The sequence below is a fragment of the Scyliorhinus canicula genome, chromosome 14 (genome assembly GCF_902713615.1).
Source record: "Scyliorhinus canicula chromosome 14, sScyCan1.1, whole genome shotgun sequence".
Classification (NCBI taxonomy): Eukaryota; Metazoa; Chordata; class Chondrichthyes; order Carcharhiniformes; family Scyliorhinidae; genus Scyliorhinus; species Scyliorhinus canicula.
Genome location: NC_052159.1, coordinates 52,272,851 through 52,290,321, shown reverse-complemented (window position 1 = coordinate 52,290,321; position 17,471 = coordinate 52,272,851). Strand labels below are relative to the sequence as shown.

Below are 17,471 nucleotides of genomic sequence, written 5' to 3'. Positions count from 1 at the left end.
AGTGATTCAATCTGCGAGATCCTCCGCTTCACCAGCAGCGTATCCACGCCCGCGGGTTTCCCGGCGGTGTGGGATGGCCACAATGGGAAATCCCTTTGGCCAGCTGCCGGAATGGAGGATCCCACTGCCGGTGGGGGCAGGCTATGCCAGAGAATGGGGTGGTCGGACAGGACAGAGATTACCTCATGCAAGGAAACAGATGATATAATAATTTAAAATTTAGTTTTTTTTTGCTAATCCATTTTGGTGTTTGTTTGATGATATCAGAGTGTGTATGTATTCATTGGAAATTAGGTGCTTTCTTGTTTAAGAGATGGGGATAAAGATTCCATAAAGACCACAAGTTAATAATCTGCTGGAATAATTATTTTTCTCAACATGCTAATATTGTTAAAATGTATTCTGCTTTTTTTTTAAAGTTCCTTTGTCTATAATCAAGCCAGCCTTTCACTATGGTGAATAGAAGAATGCATACTCCACTGACACGGAGGTTTGTCAGAATGCAGCAGTTAATCTTCCTTCAATAAATGTCAATGCGATATCTCGAGAAAATCCTACTTTTCGCAGTATAGCATTTCAGTCATTGCCTGATGCATCATTTAAACTGATAAGAATCAATGCATTGATGCTACTGTGGAACTCAACAAACAAATCGTTCAGCTGAAAGTTTACATGCCTGGATGCTGAAAAATGCACACCTCAGTCAAACATCACAAGTCATCACTCAATAAGTCTTCAAATTAATTTTCACCATCTATGACCTAATGGGGTTCATATCAGGGGATTCATTTTCAGTCGATTTGCTTCAAGACCAACAAATTTAGTAGAGGTTTCTTGCTTCTTTCAAAGTCATGGTAGGAAAAGTTGAACATGGCAATGATTTACAATAAATGCAGATTAAAAACATTCAAATTCCATTAATTTATTTAATTCATCGAACAGCAAAGTATTAAAGAACCCTTTTTTTAAAGAAATGGGTAATGTTTCTTGATCCTCATTAAAAGGCGGCCACTGAGGTAATGAGTTCCAATACTTCTGCTGTTATCTGAATATACTTGTCATTCAGCTTATCTTAACCTTTTGAGAGCAGGAATTTAAATTGTTGGAAGTAATTCTCTCAATGTGAATCAGAGGGAAACCTATAAAATTCTGACAGGCACTGGACACAATTCTGCTGCGGGTTTCATATCACTACCTATTTAAAGTTAAAATTACTAGGGGCAAAACAACTGGACCACTAGAAGCAGAGGGAAAACCCAACCATGTCCATTGTTTGGGACACTGACACATCCTTCTCTTCCAACAGCCCCCTCTTTGGGACATGGAACTTTCAGTTCCTGTGACTCCCTGTGAAGATGGTAGCTCCCACACAGAGCAGATAGCCACACTGCCAGTGCCAAAATGCTAGTCTGTCAACAAAAGCGGACCTCATTGGGTTTGTAATCGGTTTAATTGGCTGCCATCCCCGTATGCGCATGGGAAACTTCCTCAGTGGCAGGAATGCATCATGGGATTGGCCCAATGTGGCCACCTTCCATTTTCCAAATCCAGCCCTTGGTGTCCGATTCAGAGCTTATATTCCCACCAAACTCCACACCATTTTAATCCTGGCTGAAGTTGATCCCTAAGAGTCTGGTGGGGTTTTTTTCTACAATCAACTTCTGGGCCGGGATTCTCCCCTACCTGGCGGGGCGGGGGGTCCCGGCGGGACGGAATGGCGTGAACCACTCTGGCGTCGGGCCTCCCCAAAGGTGCAGAATTCTCCGCACCTTTAGGGGCTAGGCCCACGCCGGAGTGGATCCCGCTCCGCTGGCCGGCGCGAACAGCCTTTGGCGCCCTGCCAGCCGGGGCCAAAAGGCCTTCACCGGCCGGCGGAAGTACGCGCGTGCACCAGAGCACCAGCGGCTGCTGACCAGAGCATGCGCAGGGGAGGAGGTCTCTTCCGCCCCCGCCATGGTGAAGGCCATGGCGGGGGCGGAAGAAAAAGAGTGCCCCCACGGCACAGGCCCGCCCACCAATCGGTGGGCCCTGAACGCGGGCCAGGCCACCGTGGGGGCACCCCCCTGGGGTCAGATCGCCCCGTGCCCCCCCCCCCAGGACCCCGGAGCCCACCCGCGCCGCCAATCCCACCGGTACCAGAGGTGGTTTAAACCACGCTGCCGGGAACGGCCTGTCAGCGGCGGGACTTCGGCCCATCGCGGGCCGGACAATCGCCGCGGGGGGGTTGACGCCGGCCCCGGGCGATTCTCCAACCCCCCGGGGGGTCGGAGAATTCCTTCCCCATTTCTTTAATAACCTAAGGTCACAGGTGGTGGTGTGTCACCTTCTTGAACTGCTGCAAGCCATGTGCATACGTATGTCCACTGTGCTGTTAAGGGTGGAGTTCAAAGATTTTGACACAATGAAGGAATGATGGTGTTGCAATTTCGAGTCAGGATGGTATGTGGCTTTGACGGGAACTTGCAGGTTTTCCCTTGTGCTTGTCTAGGTGGGAGAGGGTTTGGAAGGTGCTGCTGAAGAGGCTTGGAGAGTTGCTGCAGTGCATTTTGTAGATAGCACACGGTGCTGTCACTGTCCGTCAGTGGGGGAGGGACTGAATGTTTAAGCTAAAAGAGAAAATGCTGGAAAATCTCAGCAGGTCTGGCAGCATCTGTAGGGAGAGAAAATACCTAACCTTTCGAGTCCAGATGACCCTTTGTCAAAGCTATTGAATGTTTAAACTGGTGGATGGGGTGCTGATCAAACTGGCTGCACTGGCTTGGATGGTTTTGAGCTTCTGGAATATTGTAGGAGTTGCATTCATCCAGGCAAAGGGAGAATATTCCATCAGAAGGTGGACAGAATTTGGACAGTCAGGAGATGAGTTACTCATTGCAGGATTACCAGTCTTTGACCTGCTCTTGCAACCATAGTATTTATTGAGCTGGTCCTGTTCAGTTCTGGTTAATGATAACTCCTAGGAAGTTGATAGTGAAGGATTCAGCAATGATAATGCTGAAGGGGAGACAGTTTGATTCTCTCTCTGGAGATGGTCATTGCCTGACGCTTGTGTGGCATGATGTTATTTGCCACTTGTAAACCCAAGCCTCAATATTGTCCAGGTCTTGCTTCACATGGATACAGACTGCTTCAGTATCTGGGAAGTTTCAAATGGTACTGTGCTTTGTGCAATAATCAGCCAACATCCCACTTCTGACCTTATGGAGGGAAGGCCATTGAAGAAGCAGCGGGGGGGGGAAGAAGACACGGCCGGGGGGGGAGACACGGGCGGGAGGGGGAGACACGGCCGGGGGGGGGGGGATTCACGGGCGGGAGGGGGAGACACGGGCAGGAGGGGGAGACACGGGCGGGGGGGAGAGACACGGCCGGGGGGGGGGGGGGGGGGGGGGAGAGACACGGCTGAGGGGAGAGACACGGCCGGGGGGGGGGGGGTAGAGCTGATCACACAGTACCTGGATAGTGCTGATCCACACAGTATCTGGGTAGTGCTGATCCACACAGTACCTGGGTAGTGCTGATCCACACAGTACCTGGGTAGTGCTGATCCACACAGTACCTGGGTAGTGCTGATCCACACAGTACCTGGATAGTGCTGATCCACACAGTACCTGGATAGTGCTGATCCACACAGTACCTGGGTAGTGCTGATCCACACAGTACCTGGATAGTGCTGATCCACACAGTACCTGGGTAGTGCTGATCCACACAGTACCTGAGTAGTGCTGATCCACACAGTACCTGGATAGTGCTGATCCACACAGTATCTGGATAGTGCTGATCCACACAGTACCTGGGTAGTGCTGATCCACACAGTACCTGGGTAGTGCTGATCCATACAGTACCTGGGTAGTGCTGATCCATACAGTACCTGGATAGTGCTGATCCACACAGTACCTGGGTAGTGCTGATCCACACAGTACCTGAGTAGTGCTGATCCACACAGTACCTGGATAGTGCTGATCCACACAGTACCTGGGTAGAGCTGATCCACACAGTACCTGGGTAGTGCTGATCCACACAGTATCTGGATAGTGCTGATCCACACAGTACCTGGGTAGTGCTGATCCACACAGTACCTGGGTAGGGCTGATCCACACAGTACCTGGTACACAGTTTCTTCTCCATCTTTGCTCTATGATTATTTAGTATTTTTGGAATGCTATTAATGACTTCGACCATGAAGACTGACATAAATAATTATTTAACTCCTCTGCCAATTCCTGGTTCCCCATTATTATTTCCCCAGTCTAATTCTCTAAAGGGCCTACGTTCACTGTGACCTCTCTCTCTTCCTTTTTACATATTTAAGGAAACTCTCACTGTCTATTTATATATAGTTTCTAGTTTACCCTTTTATTGGTTTTTAAAACTTTCCCAATCCTCTTGCTTACCATTAATGTTTGCGACATTGTATGTTTTTTCTTTCTATTTAATACTCTCCTTAACCTCCTTGGTTAACCATGGTTTATTTATCCCCTTCCTACAATCCTTCTTCTTCACTGGAAGGATTTTTTTTCTCCCCCTTCAAGGGAATCCTTTCCTCTGAATAATTTAAAGTTTCCAGTTGTCACTGGTAATGTGCTACTTGAGACAATTAGAATTTCCTGTAGGATTTCTCATACGAACTGGGCAATTCATGTTATTGAAATGGAAAACAGCTTTTGTGCAAGCTCTGTTATTGACAAAATCAAAGTGATTATTAATACCATTATGTCAGCCATTTCTATAACCCTGGAGTTGATGTCCTCTATTTATGGGGTTATACATTAATTCTCTGCAATATGAAAAAAACAAGTTAAAGACAGAGTGAGACAAGTGGTATAATTGAAGCTCTAGCAAAGTCTCCCTAGTACAATGATATTATTTCTCTAGCAAAATGTACTGAGTGAAGGATAATTCAAAAGTAAAATTGATTATTTCTCCGTCAAATTTCAGTGAGCTGACTTGTATGTGTTATAAGTTAGGCTCTGATATTATTTTGTCCCTAAGCCAAGGAAGAACACTTAAGGCTGGAATTTTCTGGCCCTCCCATCAATGGGATCTTCCAGTCCTGCCGAAGTCAACAGACATCTGAATGGCTTGCCGCATCCACCATGGGTGGAAAAGCTATAAAACCCTGGCCTGAGAGTCTTAAACCAATTTTCCAAACTTAAAGGGCAAAAAAAGAGCGAAATTGCTTGTCAGGTTACAGGATCTTGCAACCTATGTGAATGACAATGTTCAATCCTGAAGGGAGTTTTTTATGAAGGATCACTCTCCTCAGATGTAAAGCAAAGTGAACTGATGAAGAATGGAGTATAAACTTAAGCGGACAGATACTGAAGAAATAAAAATGCACAACAGGGAATACAGTAGTTAACAACAAATGAAAATGTTCCAATATTGCCTGTCATTTTTCATCCTTTATAGTCATTAGATTTCGGCTACCATTGGTTTCATAGCTCATTAAACTAGCAAGTGATTCCAGAGATTTAAAACTTTGCACTTATGCCAATTTCAGTCATTAGAAAAGGTAAGAATTGATTGGCACCAAATGCTGAAATTAGCATAGTAGTTCATGCAGTGTTGCTTTGAAAGTTATGCCTAATCTATACTTTGAGAAATCATTGTTTGTACTTACGTAACTGAAATTTTATTTAAGCACTATTAAATATTGTTTGTGGGCCTATTATAATTTAATAGTGTTTGGAATGATATAGCTCAGTACCAAATCTCAGAGCATTTTGAATGGTGCCTATTTCTAATGTTGACAGACCATAGTCTAAAGCAATGATGAGGACCGTATTAGGAAGCATGTAATAATAATAATAATAATAATCGCTTATTGTCACAAGTAGACTTCAATGAAGTTACTGTGAAAAGCCCCTAGTCGCCACATTCTGGCGCTTGTTCGGGCAGGCTGGTACGGGAATTGTACCCGCGCTGCTGCCTTGTTCTGCATTACAAGCTAGCTATTTAGCCCAGTGTGCTAAACCAGCCCCTGTCAAACATTTACCTGTGAAAAGAAATTGTAATATTAACAGCTTATATTCTCAGAGATGTCTCATGTCAGGTTACAGGATCTTGCAACCTATGTGAATGACAATGTTCAATCCTCTTCCCCATTTTCGTGTCTGAAAATGAATGATATTTAACCCTCAAAAATAAAATGCAGCACCTGAATTATGAAGTGTTCTATGGCCTAAAACAATCTCATCATGGTAATCACATTCTCAAAACTTCATGTTCAAATATTAAAGCAATTTTTTTTTGCAGCTTCTGCGATCTTGTTCTATTAAATGTTTGTAACTGTCCAAGAAAGAAAGTTTTGTCTGCTTATATAACACTTTATTTTTATTCATTCTAACGGAATATGTGCTTTGCTGGTTCGGCCAGCATTTGTTGCCAATTCCTAATTGCCCTTGAGAAGGTGGTGGTTAGCTGCCTTCTTAAACCACTGCAATCCATATGGTGTAGGTACGCCCACAGTGCTGTTAGGGAGAGAGATCTAGGACTATGACCCAATGAACAGCGGAGGCATGGCGATATATTTCCAAGTCAGGATGGTGAGTGACTTGGAGAACTTCTTGGTGGTGGTGTTCCCAGGTATCTGCTGCCTGTGTCTTTCTAGATGGTAATGGTTGTAGATTTGGAAGGTGCTGCCTAAGGAGCCTTGTTGAGTTCCTGCAGTGTATCTTATAGATGGTGCACACTGCTGCTACTGTGTGTTGGTGGTGGAAGGAGTAAATGTTTGTGGAAGGCGTACCAACCAAGCGGACTGCTTTGTCCCAAATGGTGTTGAGCTTCTTGAATGTTTTTGGAGCTGCACTCATCCAGGCAATTATTCCATCACAATCCTGACTTGTGCCTTGTAGGTGATGGACAGGCTTTGGGAAGTCAGGAGGTGAGTTACGTGCTGCAGGATTCCTAGCCTTTGGCCTTCTCTTGTAGCCACTGTATTTATTATGCTAAGAAGATGTTCTACCTTTGCCATTCCTGTTAAAATCATAAATGGGTTCTAAATTTTACAAGAAAACATGAATGGAAGAAATCTTAGTCTCATTGATACCTCGCAATTAGAGGAAATCTTTCCCCTCTTTTCAGCTATATGAAATTGAAACACATTTGCTTTTGTGTCAGTCACAGAGATGGAAGTCAGAGTAAAATCATACCCCCACCATGGATGTCAGTCAATGGCGAAGTAGTTCTTTCTCTTCTTTCTCAAATCAATGTTGTACTCTGCCTTTAGGAGGACGAACATGTGTCATGATGAACATGATACATCCCTAGAAAGGAAATGATTTATGTATTGTGCGCTCCAGTTGTAGTTTTACTTTTGCTGCAATATAAGACGGTTCTCATATGCCTAGTCTTAATAAATGAACCTATAATGTGTGTACCCAATTCCTTTTGGGCGATTGGTGGCTTATGTCTCATACAACAAATAAGCTCAAGGACTTATATAATTATGATTATGCGGTTATCACTGTCATAATATGTACCCATCATGAGGTAAAATCAGGCAGTGATAGACACCCAGGTGAGCCAATCAACATACAGAACAGAACACAACCAATCAACTGACAGAACACCAGAGGGGGCTTCCAACTATAAACCACACGAGGCATCAGCATTCTGCCTCTTTCCACTGGTGACAACTGTAGTGACAGTCAGGGTGTAAAAATCATACAACACCTTCTACACGTGGATCAGAGCTAGCTTGGTCTAGATAGTTAGAGTTAGTTTACTTAGAGTAGTAGGGAAGTCAACCCACAGGCAGCTGTGTGCTTTGTTACTGAAGTTCAATAAATCTTATTGAACCAACGCCTACGTTGGTGTATGCTTTATCGTTTATCTGCACTCTGTTGCAGTCCGTGTTACCCCAGGGTGAATAACACGACAATCACTATTTCTGAAGATCTGAACTCAGGAACAACTTGAATTGATGTGCTGCCTTTAATGAGGTAAAACATCCCGAGGTGCTTCACAGGGACTCAGAAATCAAAATTGGACAGCAAGCCACTTGAGGAGATATTTCGGACCAAAGGCTTGGTCAAGGAGATAGTTTTTAAGGAGGAGAGAAAGTTAGATGGCGACGTGGGATTGAATTCCAGTGCTTGAGGTCCAGACAGCTGAGGCAAAGGGAAATGGAAGTGCACAAGAAGCCAGAATCAGAGGGATGCTGACTTCTTGGAGGGTTGTTGGAAGATGTTACAGACAAGAAGAGCATTTAGCGACACTCCTGTCTATTTTTTATTATCAGATACGCAGTTTGCTGATGTCAGTTGGAAGTGGGTGGTACTACGGCCATGTGAGAAAGGGTAAAATTGACTCCCTATTGACCATAACTGGGGCTTAATTTTTGTGAATTTAGCGAGGATGTGCTTTGCCAATATTGTAGGAGTCCCATTAGATACACTTTCAAATTACAAAGGATTAGCTAAACAGATTTTCTGAGTTTAAACAAAGAACAAGATAGGTTTATAGACACTGCTTCCTGAAGTTAAAAAAAATAAGTTAATCACAATCACCATCCATATATCACACATTTTCCATGAGCCAAGACACAGACTATAGTGCAGATAGTAGAATAAGAGGATAGATCTAAATATGCTTTACAGTTTGTGAAGAAAATAAATAATCAAAGAAATCTACAGTTAACTGTACTTTGATTGGTCTCAATGTGGTGATTCCATGTTATCTTCATGAGTGTAATTGTATGGGGAAAATGTCCATATGTTATTGCCAAAATATTTTGGTTTGGAGTAGGATCCTCTTCTTGGGATGGTTAAATCAAGGGGCAATACTTGCAAGAGAGAGAATGGATGAACAGCTTCATTGAAGCTCTTAGGACAGCAGTCTGATCTCCGTAACCCAGTAAACCCACCCAAACTTTTTTGGACACCAAGGGGCAAATTAGCATGGCCAACCCACCTAACCTGCACATCTTTGGACTGTGGGAGGAAACCAGAGCACCCGGAGGAAACCCATGCACACATGGGGAGAACATGCAGCCTCCGCACAGACAGTGACCCAGCTGGGAATCGAACCTGGGACCCTGGCGCTGTGAAGCAACAGCGCTAACCACTGTGCTACCGTGCCACCCTTACGAGCTGAGGTTATTCATGAAGGCCCCTCAACCTTGCCCCTCACCTGAGGTATGGTGATCCTCAGGTTAAATCACCACCAGTCAGCTCTCACCCACAAAGGGGAAAGCAGCCAATGGTTATCTGGGACGATGGTAACTTTACTCAATATGTGGAGAAATGGGTGCTATTAAGGCAGGACAGAGACTAAAAAGGCACTACAACACAAAGACATCCTTTATAAGTGCCATTAGGTTTCTCAAAGCGGAGGAGAAACGCTCCAGGTGGACTGTTTGGGCTACATGTGCAGCCGTTCTGTCATGCCTGCAAAATCAGATCTCACTAGGTCCGGTTCAATTGGCTTTCTGTCTCCAGGGAGCAGGTCATAGATCCTGATCACAAATCTTCCACAGGAAAATTCCACGATCGTGAGACTGTGGCAGGCAGCCATTCCAACATAGCTGCTCCCATTTTCCCAACACACCCACCTCCAAACCCAGGGCTGGGAATACCCAACCCAAAGTTGACAAAGGTGGTTTTCCTTCGACACATGTGGAATTCCCATATTTATAATTTTAATTCCAGCAAGGAAAAATGTTGCAACTAAAATTACATGACAGCATCCTAAAATGTTGCAATAGGGACACTGAAACATCAACTCCCATTAACCCAAAGTGAAAGTCCACTTTAATACTTGCTCAAAACAAAATTATGGCAGCTAACACTTTAAAGGCTGTTTGACTATCAGATCAGAATAGAATTGATTCATTGCCCACTTAATGCTGGTGAACTGATGAAGAGCACACACTCAAAACAAATGAGGAATTGGACCCATGCTGATTTACATTCATTACCATATATTAGCATACTTAGGGTTGCAGTTGCCACTGCTTCTAACTTGGCCAAAGGCTTCTCATTTCTTCTCCGACTCCCTTTCTATTTCTGTTTCAGCTTCTAATGTGTGCCTCCAAACTCACACCCTCCCACGCCACCTCTTCAAACCTTTCACTCCAGCATAGTGCTCCTTGCACTTGGAAATTTACTTGTGTTCACTCTATCCTGAAGAATGGTGAATCCACTTTCAAACTGCAGCCTTCCTGTCAATCCTTTTAAAACATGGAGGAAACTTATGTTAACTCCCAAATTGTTCATTTTCTGAAAGTTTGTTCCTAATCACCAGATTCTGTTTTGAACAACAACTGTTTGATGCAATTACATTTCCATCACATTAGAGGGGAATGGCAATATAGTGGTTATATAACTGGCCTAGTAATCCAGAGGCCGAGACTAACAATCTGGAGCTATGAGTTTGAATTGCAACATATAGCCTGAATTAATCTGGTTTAAAAGTTAATATTAATAATGGTGACGCCGAAACTACCAGATTGCCATAAAATCTATCTGTTTCATTAATGTCCTTTCAGAAAAACAATGTACTTTACTGCAGATTTTTGCAGAAAATCTGGTTTACTAGACTAATACCTGGAATGGGAAGGTTGTCTCATAAGGAAAGGTTGGACAGCCTCGCTTTGTATTTGCTGTAGTTTAGAAGAGCAAGAGGAGACTTGACTGATACAGATAAGATCCTGAGGGCTCTTAACAGGGTGGACGTGGAAAGGATGTTTCCTCTTGTAGGAGAGTTGAAAATGAGGGGTTCACTCTTTAAAAATAAGGGGTCGTCCATTTAGGACAGTGATGAGAATTTTTTTCTCTCAACTGCACATGAGTCTTTGGAACGCTCTTCCTCAAATAGGCAGTGGAAGCAGAGGAGAGTCTTTGAATATTTTTAAGGCAGAGGTGGATAGACTCTTGATTAACAAGGGGGTGAAATGTTATCAGGGATAAACAGGAATGTGGGGCTGAGGTTATAATCAGATCAGACATGATCTTATTGAATGGCGGAGCAGGCCTAATCCGAGTTGATAGTTCTTTGCACATATATGTTTTTCTCTCTCCACAGATGTTGCCAGGCATGCTGAGTATTTCCAGCATTTTCTTTTTTTTATTTCACATTTCCACCATCTGCAGCATTTTTCTTTAGTGGTGTTGGAATGCTTGTTCTGGTTGTTAAGAACAAGGCAAACATTCAATTGGTGGAACAATGCAGGGAAGAGCCATCAGGCTGTGGTGTCAGGGGTCTGAATTATGAGAAAATACAGGCGATTTGAGCTTTTGAACTTGTAAACAATGTCCCTCAGATATAGGGCAGTATTTAATGGGGGCTGGAGAGCAGGTGGGAAACCTGTGTCACCTTCTTTTGAGAAGGCACGCCAAATTAAGTGCCAAACATGCAATTAACTGGACAGTGGAGGGCCTTCACCCGGATCAAGGACCTGAAGGACCCTGCCCAACCCCCGAGAGCTATCGGCCAATCAGAGACTGCAGTTGTGTATTTCTCAGTCGCGCAGTGGGAGTGGTAGCAATTGCCACAATGGACTCATCCAAGGCCCAGGATAACCAAGAGACACAGGTCACAGGTAATTGAGGGTGGAATAGAGGTTGTAGGCTGAGAGTCACAAAGAAGAGGTGTCATCATCAAGGGCACTTCACCTCTGATTCCGTGTGACTTCATCTTTTGTACCAATCTACCATGAGGCACCTTGTCAAAGGTTTTACTGAAGTCCAATCAAACAACATGCCCTCCCCTCATCAATCATCTTTGTTGCCTCCTCAAAAAATTTGATCAATTTAGTGAGGCACAACCATGCTGTCTATCGCTAATGAGTCCATTTGTTTCCAAATGGGTAACAATCCTGTTCCTGAGAATCTTCTCCAATAATTTACCTACTAAGACTCACCGGCCTATAATTTCCAGGATTATCTCTGCTACCTTTCTTAAACAGCGGCACCACATTAGCTATTATCCAGTCCTCTGGGATCTCACCTGCAGCCAATAAGGATACAAAGATGTCAGTCATAGCCCCAGCAATTTCCTTCCTTGCTTCCCTCAGTATTTTGGGTCAAATCCCATCTGGCCCTGGAGATTTGTCTACCTTAATATCTTTTAAAGAACCCAATACCTCCTCCTTTTCGATGTTAACATGATCAAGACTGTCCACACACCCTACCCAAGAATCATCTTCCACAAAGTCCCTTTTTTCGGTGAACACTGATGTAAAGTGCTCATTTAGTACCTCACCCATTTCATCTGCCTCAACACAGATTCCCCCCATTGTCCTCAAGTGGTCCAATCCTTTCCCTGGCCACCCTCTTGCTTTTTACATATGAATAAAAAGCTTCAGAATTCACCTTAATCTTATTTGCCAAGGACTTTTAATGACCCCCATCTAGCCCTCCTAATTTCCTGCTTAAGTAACTTCCTACTTTCTTTATTCTCTTCAAGGGTTTTGACTGTCCCCACTCTTCTCAACCATACAAAAGCCTCCTTTTCCTTTTTGACGAGGTTCACAATATCCCTCGTTATCCGAGGATCACTTGTCAGCTGTTGCTTGAAACTTAAATCGTGTGGGAAATGTGTTTGAATTTTGTGTGTGGTTCCTTTTATATACACACTTACAATGATTACTCATGAGATACGGAAAGTAAATTTGGGTCAAGGACAATGCGACAACCCGGAATTTGGACGAAAAGACAAAAAAAGACAAATTTAAATTTGAAACAATTTGAATCTGAAATATATGCTGACTGGCTGCAAAGGAAAACTGATTTCTTTGTCAGAAGACGCCAAATTACATTAAGTGCCCATGTCAAACGATGCACATACCCTCATCCACGCTAGCCTGCCAAATAGTGGACCCCAATAAACCCCAAGACGGAGATCTGCAGGGTTTTAGGGGGACATTTCAACCCCCCAACCCCCCACCCCGCCGTCTCGCCTGGTAAAAAAAACTGTGGCTTGAAAGACTCTCACATGTCCGATGTTGATTTACCATCCAACAGCCGCAACCAATCCAAATTCTTCAATTCCTGTCTAATGTTATCATTGGGGCTCTCCCCTCACCTCCCCCCCACCCAAGGCTGTCATTGATTCTTTCCCCCCACCACTCCCCCCCCCCCCCCCCCCCCCGCCCGCCCCGTGCTGTCTCATTGGGGCTCTCCCTTCTTCCTCCCCCACCCCCCACACACTATCATCAAGGCTGTCTCCATTCCCTTCCCACTGCCCGGCGCTGTTATCAGGCCTCTCCTCCTCTCCCTTCCCCTCATTGTTATCGGGGCTCTCCCCATTCCCTTGCATGGTAATCGGGGTCCTCGCTGCTTCCTCTCCCCTGCGTGTTATTGGGAATCCTTGGGCGGGATTCACCAAGCCTCCGCGCCAAAATCACGATCGACACGATACTGCTCCCGCGATTCTCCGGTCCACGGGTAGGGGGCCATTGACATGGTCCCCGCGGCGATTCTCCGAATGTCTAATTTGAATGAATAACATTCTCCGAGGACAATAGGCCGAGTTCCTGACGCCGTGGTTCTAACCCCGTTTTGCCTATCAGGAACGGCTGGTGGCAGCTGCGGACTCAGTCCATGTCCGCCCTGGTGGGGCGCGGGAGGATCCTTCACCAGGAAGGGGCCTCAGCGGCCAGGCAAGCGATCGAGCGGCCCCGACCTGTGGCCGCGTGCAATCTCACGGGGGACCTACATTCCTGGTGCCGCTCTGCGGGCTGCGTCCGCCATGTCGCACGGGGCAGCCGCCTCATGCCATCGCCGTGCACATACACTGACCCCTGACCGGAGGTGCAGGGCCCCGTATCCACAGCCAGAGCTGCGAGAAGCACTTTGGGGCCTTGCTAGCCCCCTGCAAATTGGAGAATCACTCTGAACTTTCTTAAGGAAAGTCCAGAGTGAAACACCCGCATTTTGACACTGGCCTGGGGGCATAGCTCCATTATTGGAGAATCTCACCCCTTAGATCTTGGTTTTTTCATTTTATCTTGAGACACTGCTGTTACATTGCTTTTACTGAACTGAATTTCATTTTATTTCTCCTTTTCTAGGGCCAGAAGGTGCACTCTTTGAACACTCTGTGGAGACTCCAGTTATAAGAGCTGAACCATTCCAGCAGCTCAGGTAGGAAACAAACCCACAAAGAACAAATACCGACATTTTGTAGCCAAGGGTCTCAATATTGTTTAATTTTAACAACGTTTTTAAGTAAGATTGCAAGTTCAATGGAATGATGGTTAATATGACAGTGGTTTCAGCAGATCTGTGATGCAGTTTGCTGCTAAGTTGTTAGAGCTCAACGGGTCATTTGAATTTGGCAGGAAATAGATTTTTTAATGCATTTTTAAACCAAATTTATGCCAATAATTTAGCTCAATTTTTCACTGGATTTTGTGGACAGATTTTTAAAGTAATTTCTGATTGGTAAAGATCATTGGACATTGCCCTTAAAAATGTTTCAGCTGTTTTCAGGCACATAAAAATTAGAAATCATTATCAAATTGCATCATCTTGTCACTTTCACTTGACATCATTGTGGTATGAATCTTCCTCTGCCGTCCCAGAATAAGAATTTGATGTCTATTTTTCAATTTTAAAATTGTGCTCCTTTATCCCATACCATGGCAGTAAGTGTTTTCTACTTTCAAACACATGTAAGTTCTTCAAAAGCAATAGTCATACTTTTAAAGAATAACTATAATCGATGGTGTTGCAAATTTCTTTAATGAATGTCACTCTGTGCGTTTCCAGAAGTGCATAATCTTTTCTTTTATATCTGTGGTGCCAACAGATGCTTCTCAATCTGATCAGTTTGTTAACTTTGATTCACTGATAATTAACTTTGCTTACAAGTCAAAGTGCAACAGGATAGATTTTTAAAAAATCAATTTTGATAAAAGTCTCTCAAAAATATACAGAACCCAGTGTGATGACGGACAGTGGCTGAAAAGTGCCACTTCTCTTGATAGCTGCTGTGTCTGAATTAGACTGTTTCCTGTATTTCTGTCAATAACAGTCTTATCTAGAAACAAATTCTATGTGTAGGGAGGAATTTCTGGTGATTCTCGCCAGTGGAATCTTCCAATCACGCCAACAGCAACCTCCGCCATGTGTTTCCTGGAAGTGTGGGGTGGATTCAATCAGAAATTCCATTGATAGTAGGATGCTGTGCGTTCCTCGAATCACCGATTTCAAGGACTTACAACAAAGCTGTTTATTCTTAAGTTCAACAGTTACATAAAGTACTTGTGTTCGGCTTGAAATCCTGGGGATAACTCCCACACTCCCGCCACGTGACCTCAGCTGGAATTCTCTGGCCTTTTGCCGCGGTGGGATTCTTTGATCCTGCAGGCAGCACACCCCAGTCTTGTGGAATGGATTCAATGGGAAGTCTCATTGACAAGCAGTGGGAACAGAGATTCCCGCTGACAGTGAATGGCACGCTTCCTCCCGCCCCACTGAGAACATTCTCACATGACTACTCGGTTTACACTATATTTTGATAGTTTACTGAGCTAATACTTCATGTTGCTGTTGGTGGTTTATCAATAACCTGTGTGGATGGGTCTTTCACCAAGAGCTGTGGATCTTCCCAGTCACTTCACCCATGAATGGTGACCACCAGGCAGAGCAAGAGAGCTAGGCAGGCAGTGCAGGAATCTCTTGTGGCCATTCCCCTGCAAATCAGATATACCGTTTTGTATACTGTTGAGGGGAATGGCCTCTCTAAGGTAAGCAGCAACAACCAAATTTGTTGCACCACAGTTGGTTCTCCTGCAGAGGGGAAGAGCAAAAAGTGTGGGAATGCAATAGTTATAGGGGATACAATTGTAAGAGGAATAGATAGGTGTTTCTGTGGTAAAGAAGATTTCAGGATGGTCTGTTGCCTCCCTGGTGCTCAGGTCAAAGATGTCTCGGAGAAGTTACAGGACATTCTGGAGGGGGAGGACGAACAGCCACTGGTCGTGGTACACATTGGTACAAATGACATAGGTTTAAAAAAAAAGGGATGATGTCCTGAATGGCGAATATATTGAGTTAGGAAGAAGGTTGAGAAAACGGAACTCAAAGGTGATGATCTCAGAATTACTATCAGTGCCATGTGCTAGTCAGAGTAGAAATTGCAGAATATATCGGATGAAGATGTGGCTGAAAAGATAGTGCGAGGGGGAGGGTTTCAGATTCCTGGGGCATTGGGACCTGTTCTGCAGGAGATGCCACTAAACTGGATGGATTACACTTCGGCAGAACCGGGACTGGTGTCCCAGGAGGAATATTTGCTAGAGCAGCTGGGGAGGGTTTAAACTAAAAAGACAGGGAGATGGGAACCTATACAAAGAGTCAGGAGGAAACAAGAACAAAAACAAAAGACAGTAAGAGAATTAAGAAAAGTGATATGAAAGGGATTTAAGAAATGGGAACAAAGTCCCTTATGTACGTGTTTAGCCACATGTTTCCCGGTCCTCGCAACGCCAAGAAACACAAAGGGGGCTTCAGCAGGGAATGGGCTGCCAAGGCCGCACATAGCCCCGTTTTGTGCACTGAGAAGCTCCACTCCCCATTTTTAAATGACATCCCAATCTCTGAAGCCCCCAAAGCCAGTCCCAAGCCCCAAAGCACTTTGGGAGGGTCCCGGGCCCCCCACCCTCATCCCCTCTAACAACCGCATAGGACAGCCCCAACCCGATCACAACTGCACAAAAAATGCCAGCTTGGTACCTTGGCAGTGTCAGCCTGGAACCCTGACAGTGCCCCAGCCAGCTGGCAATGGCACCTGAGCTCCTTGACAGTGCCAGGCTGGCACCCAGGTGGCACTAACAGGGTGCCAGGTTGGCAGTGCCAGGGTGGCACCCTGCCCAAGGACATGCATTTGGGAGCATCCAATCTCCTGGGAGACTCCCACGAATGCCGTTCCGTTTGGACATCATTTGTGGAGACCAGTACTGAACGGCAGGCGCCAGAGGTCTCCGAGGCAAAGGGGATAAATCCCAATGCCTCAGGTACATTGGGTGATTGCATATTAAAGTGGGACTGGCTGTCTCACTTTAATATGCAGATTTACAGAAAGTGATTCCACCCACAATGGGCGGGATTTACATCGCAACATCTCGCAAGATCTATGCGATCTCGCAAGGTGTCGCAAGCCAGTTAGATCCCGGGAGCTGAACCTCCCGACTTCTGTCGGCCACTCTGTACCACGGCGAGTTGCCTTTCGGGCGCAGCACGGTGTTCGATTGTGCCCAAAGGCAGGGAAACCAAGGGCTAGTTTCAAACAGGGCCAGAGTGAAAAATATTGGGAGCCAGACAAGGCTTTGTGTCTTAATGCGCAGAGCATTCACAATAAAGTGGATGAACTAATCACGCAAATAGATGTAAGCGAGAATGGTATAATCGGGATTACTGAGACAAGGCTGCAGCGTGACCAGGGATGGGAACTGAACATGCGGGGGTATTCAGTATTTAGGAAAGATAGACAAAAAGGAAATGGTGGTGGAATTGTAGTACTGG

General features: G+C 44.9%; 1 protein-coding gene across 4 annotated transcripts in view; it reads left to right on the top strand.

The window, feature by feature from the left end:
* The window catches only part of sgcg (sarcoglycan, gamma), an 807,130-nt gene that overhangs the window by 717,366 nt on the left and 72,293 nt on the right, over positions 1-17,471 (top strand). For all 4 annotated transcript variants that reach the window (XM_038818379.1, XM_038818381.1, XM_038818380.1 and 1 more), the window contains one exon: positions 14,015-14,087. In XM_038818379.1, coding sequence (XP_038674307.1) covers positions 14,015-14,087 — 73 coding nt within the window. The remainder of the gene's footprint in view (positions 1-14,014; positions 14,088-17,471) is intronic.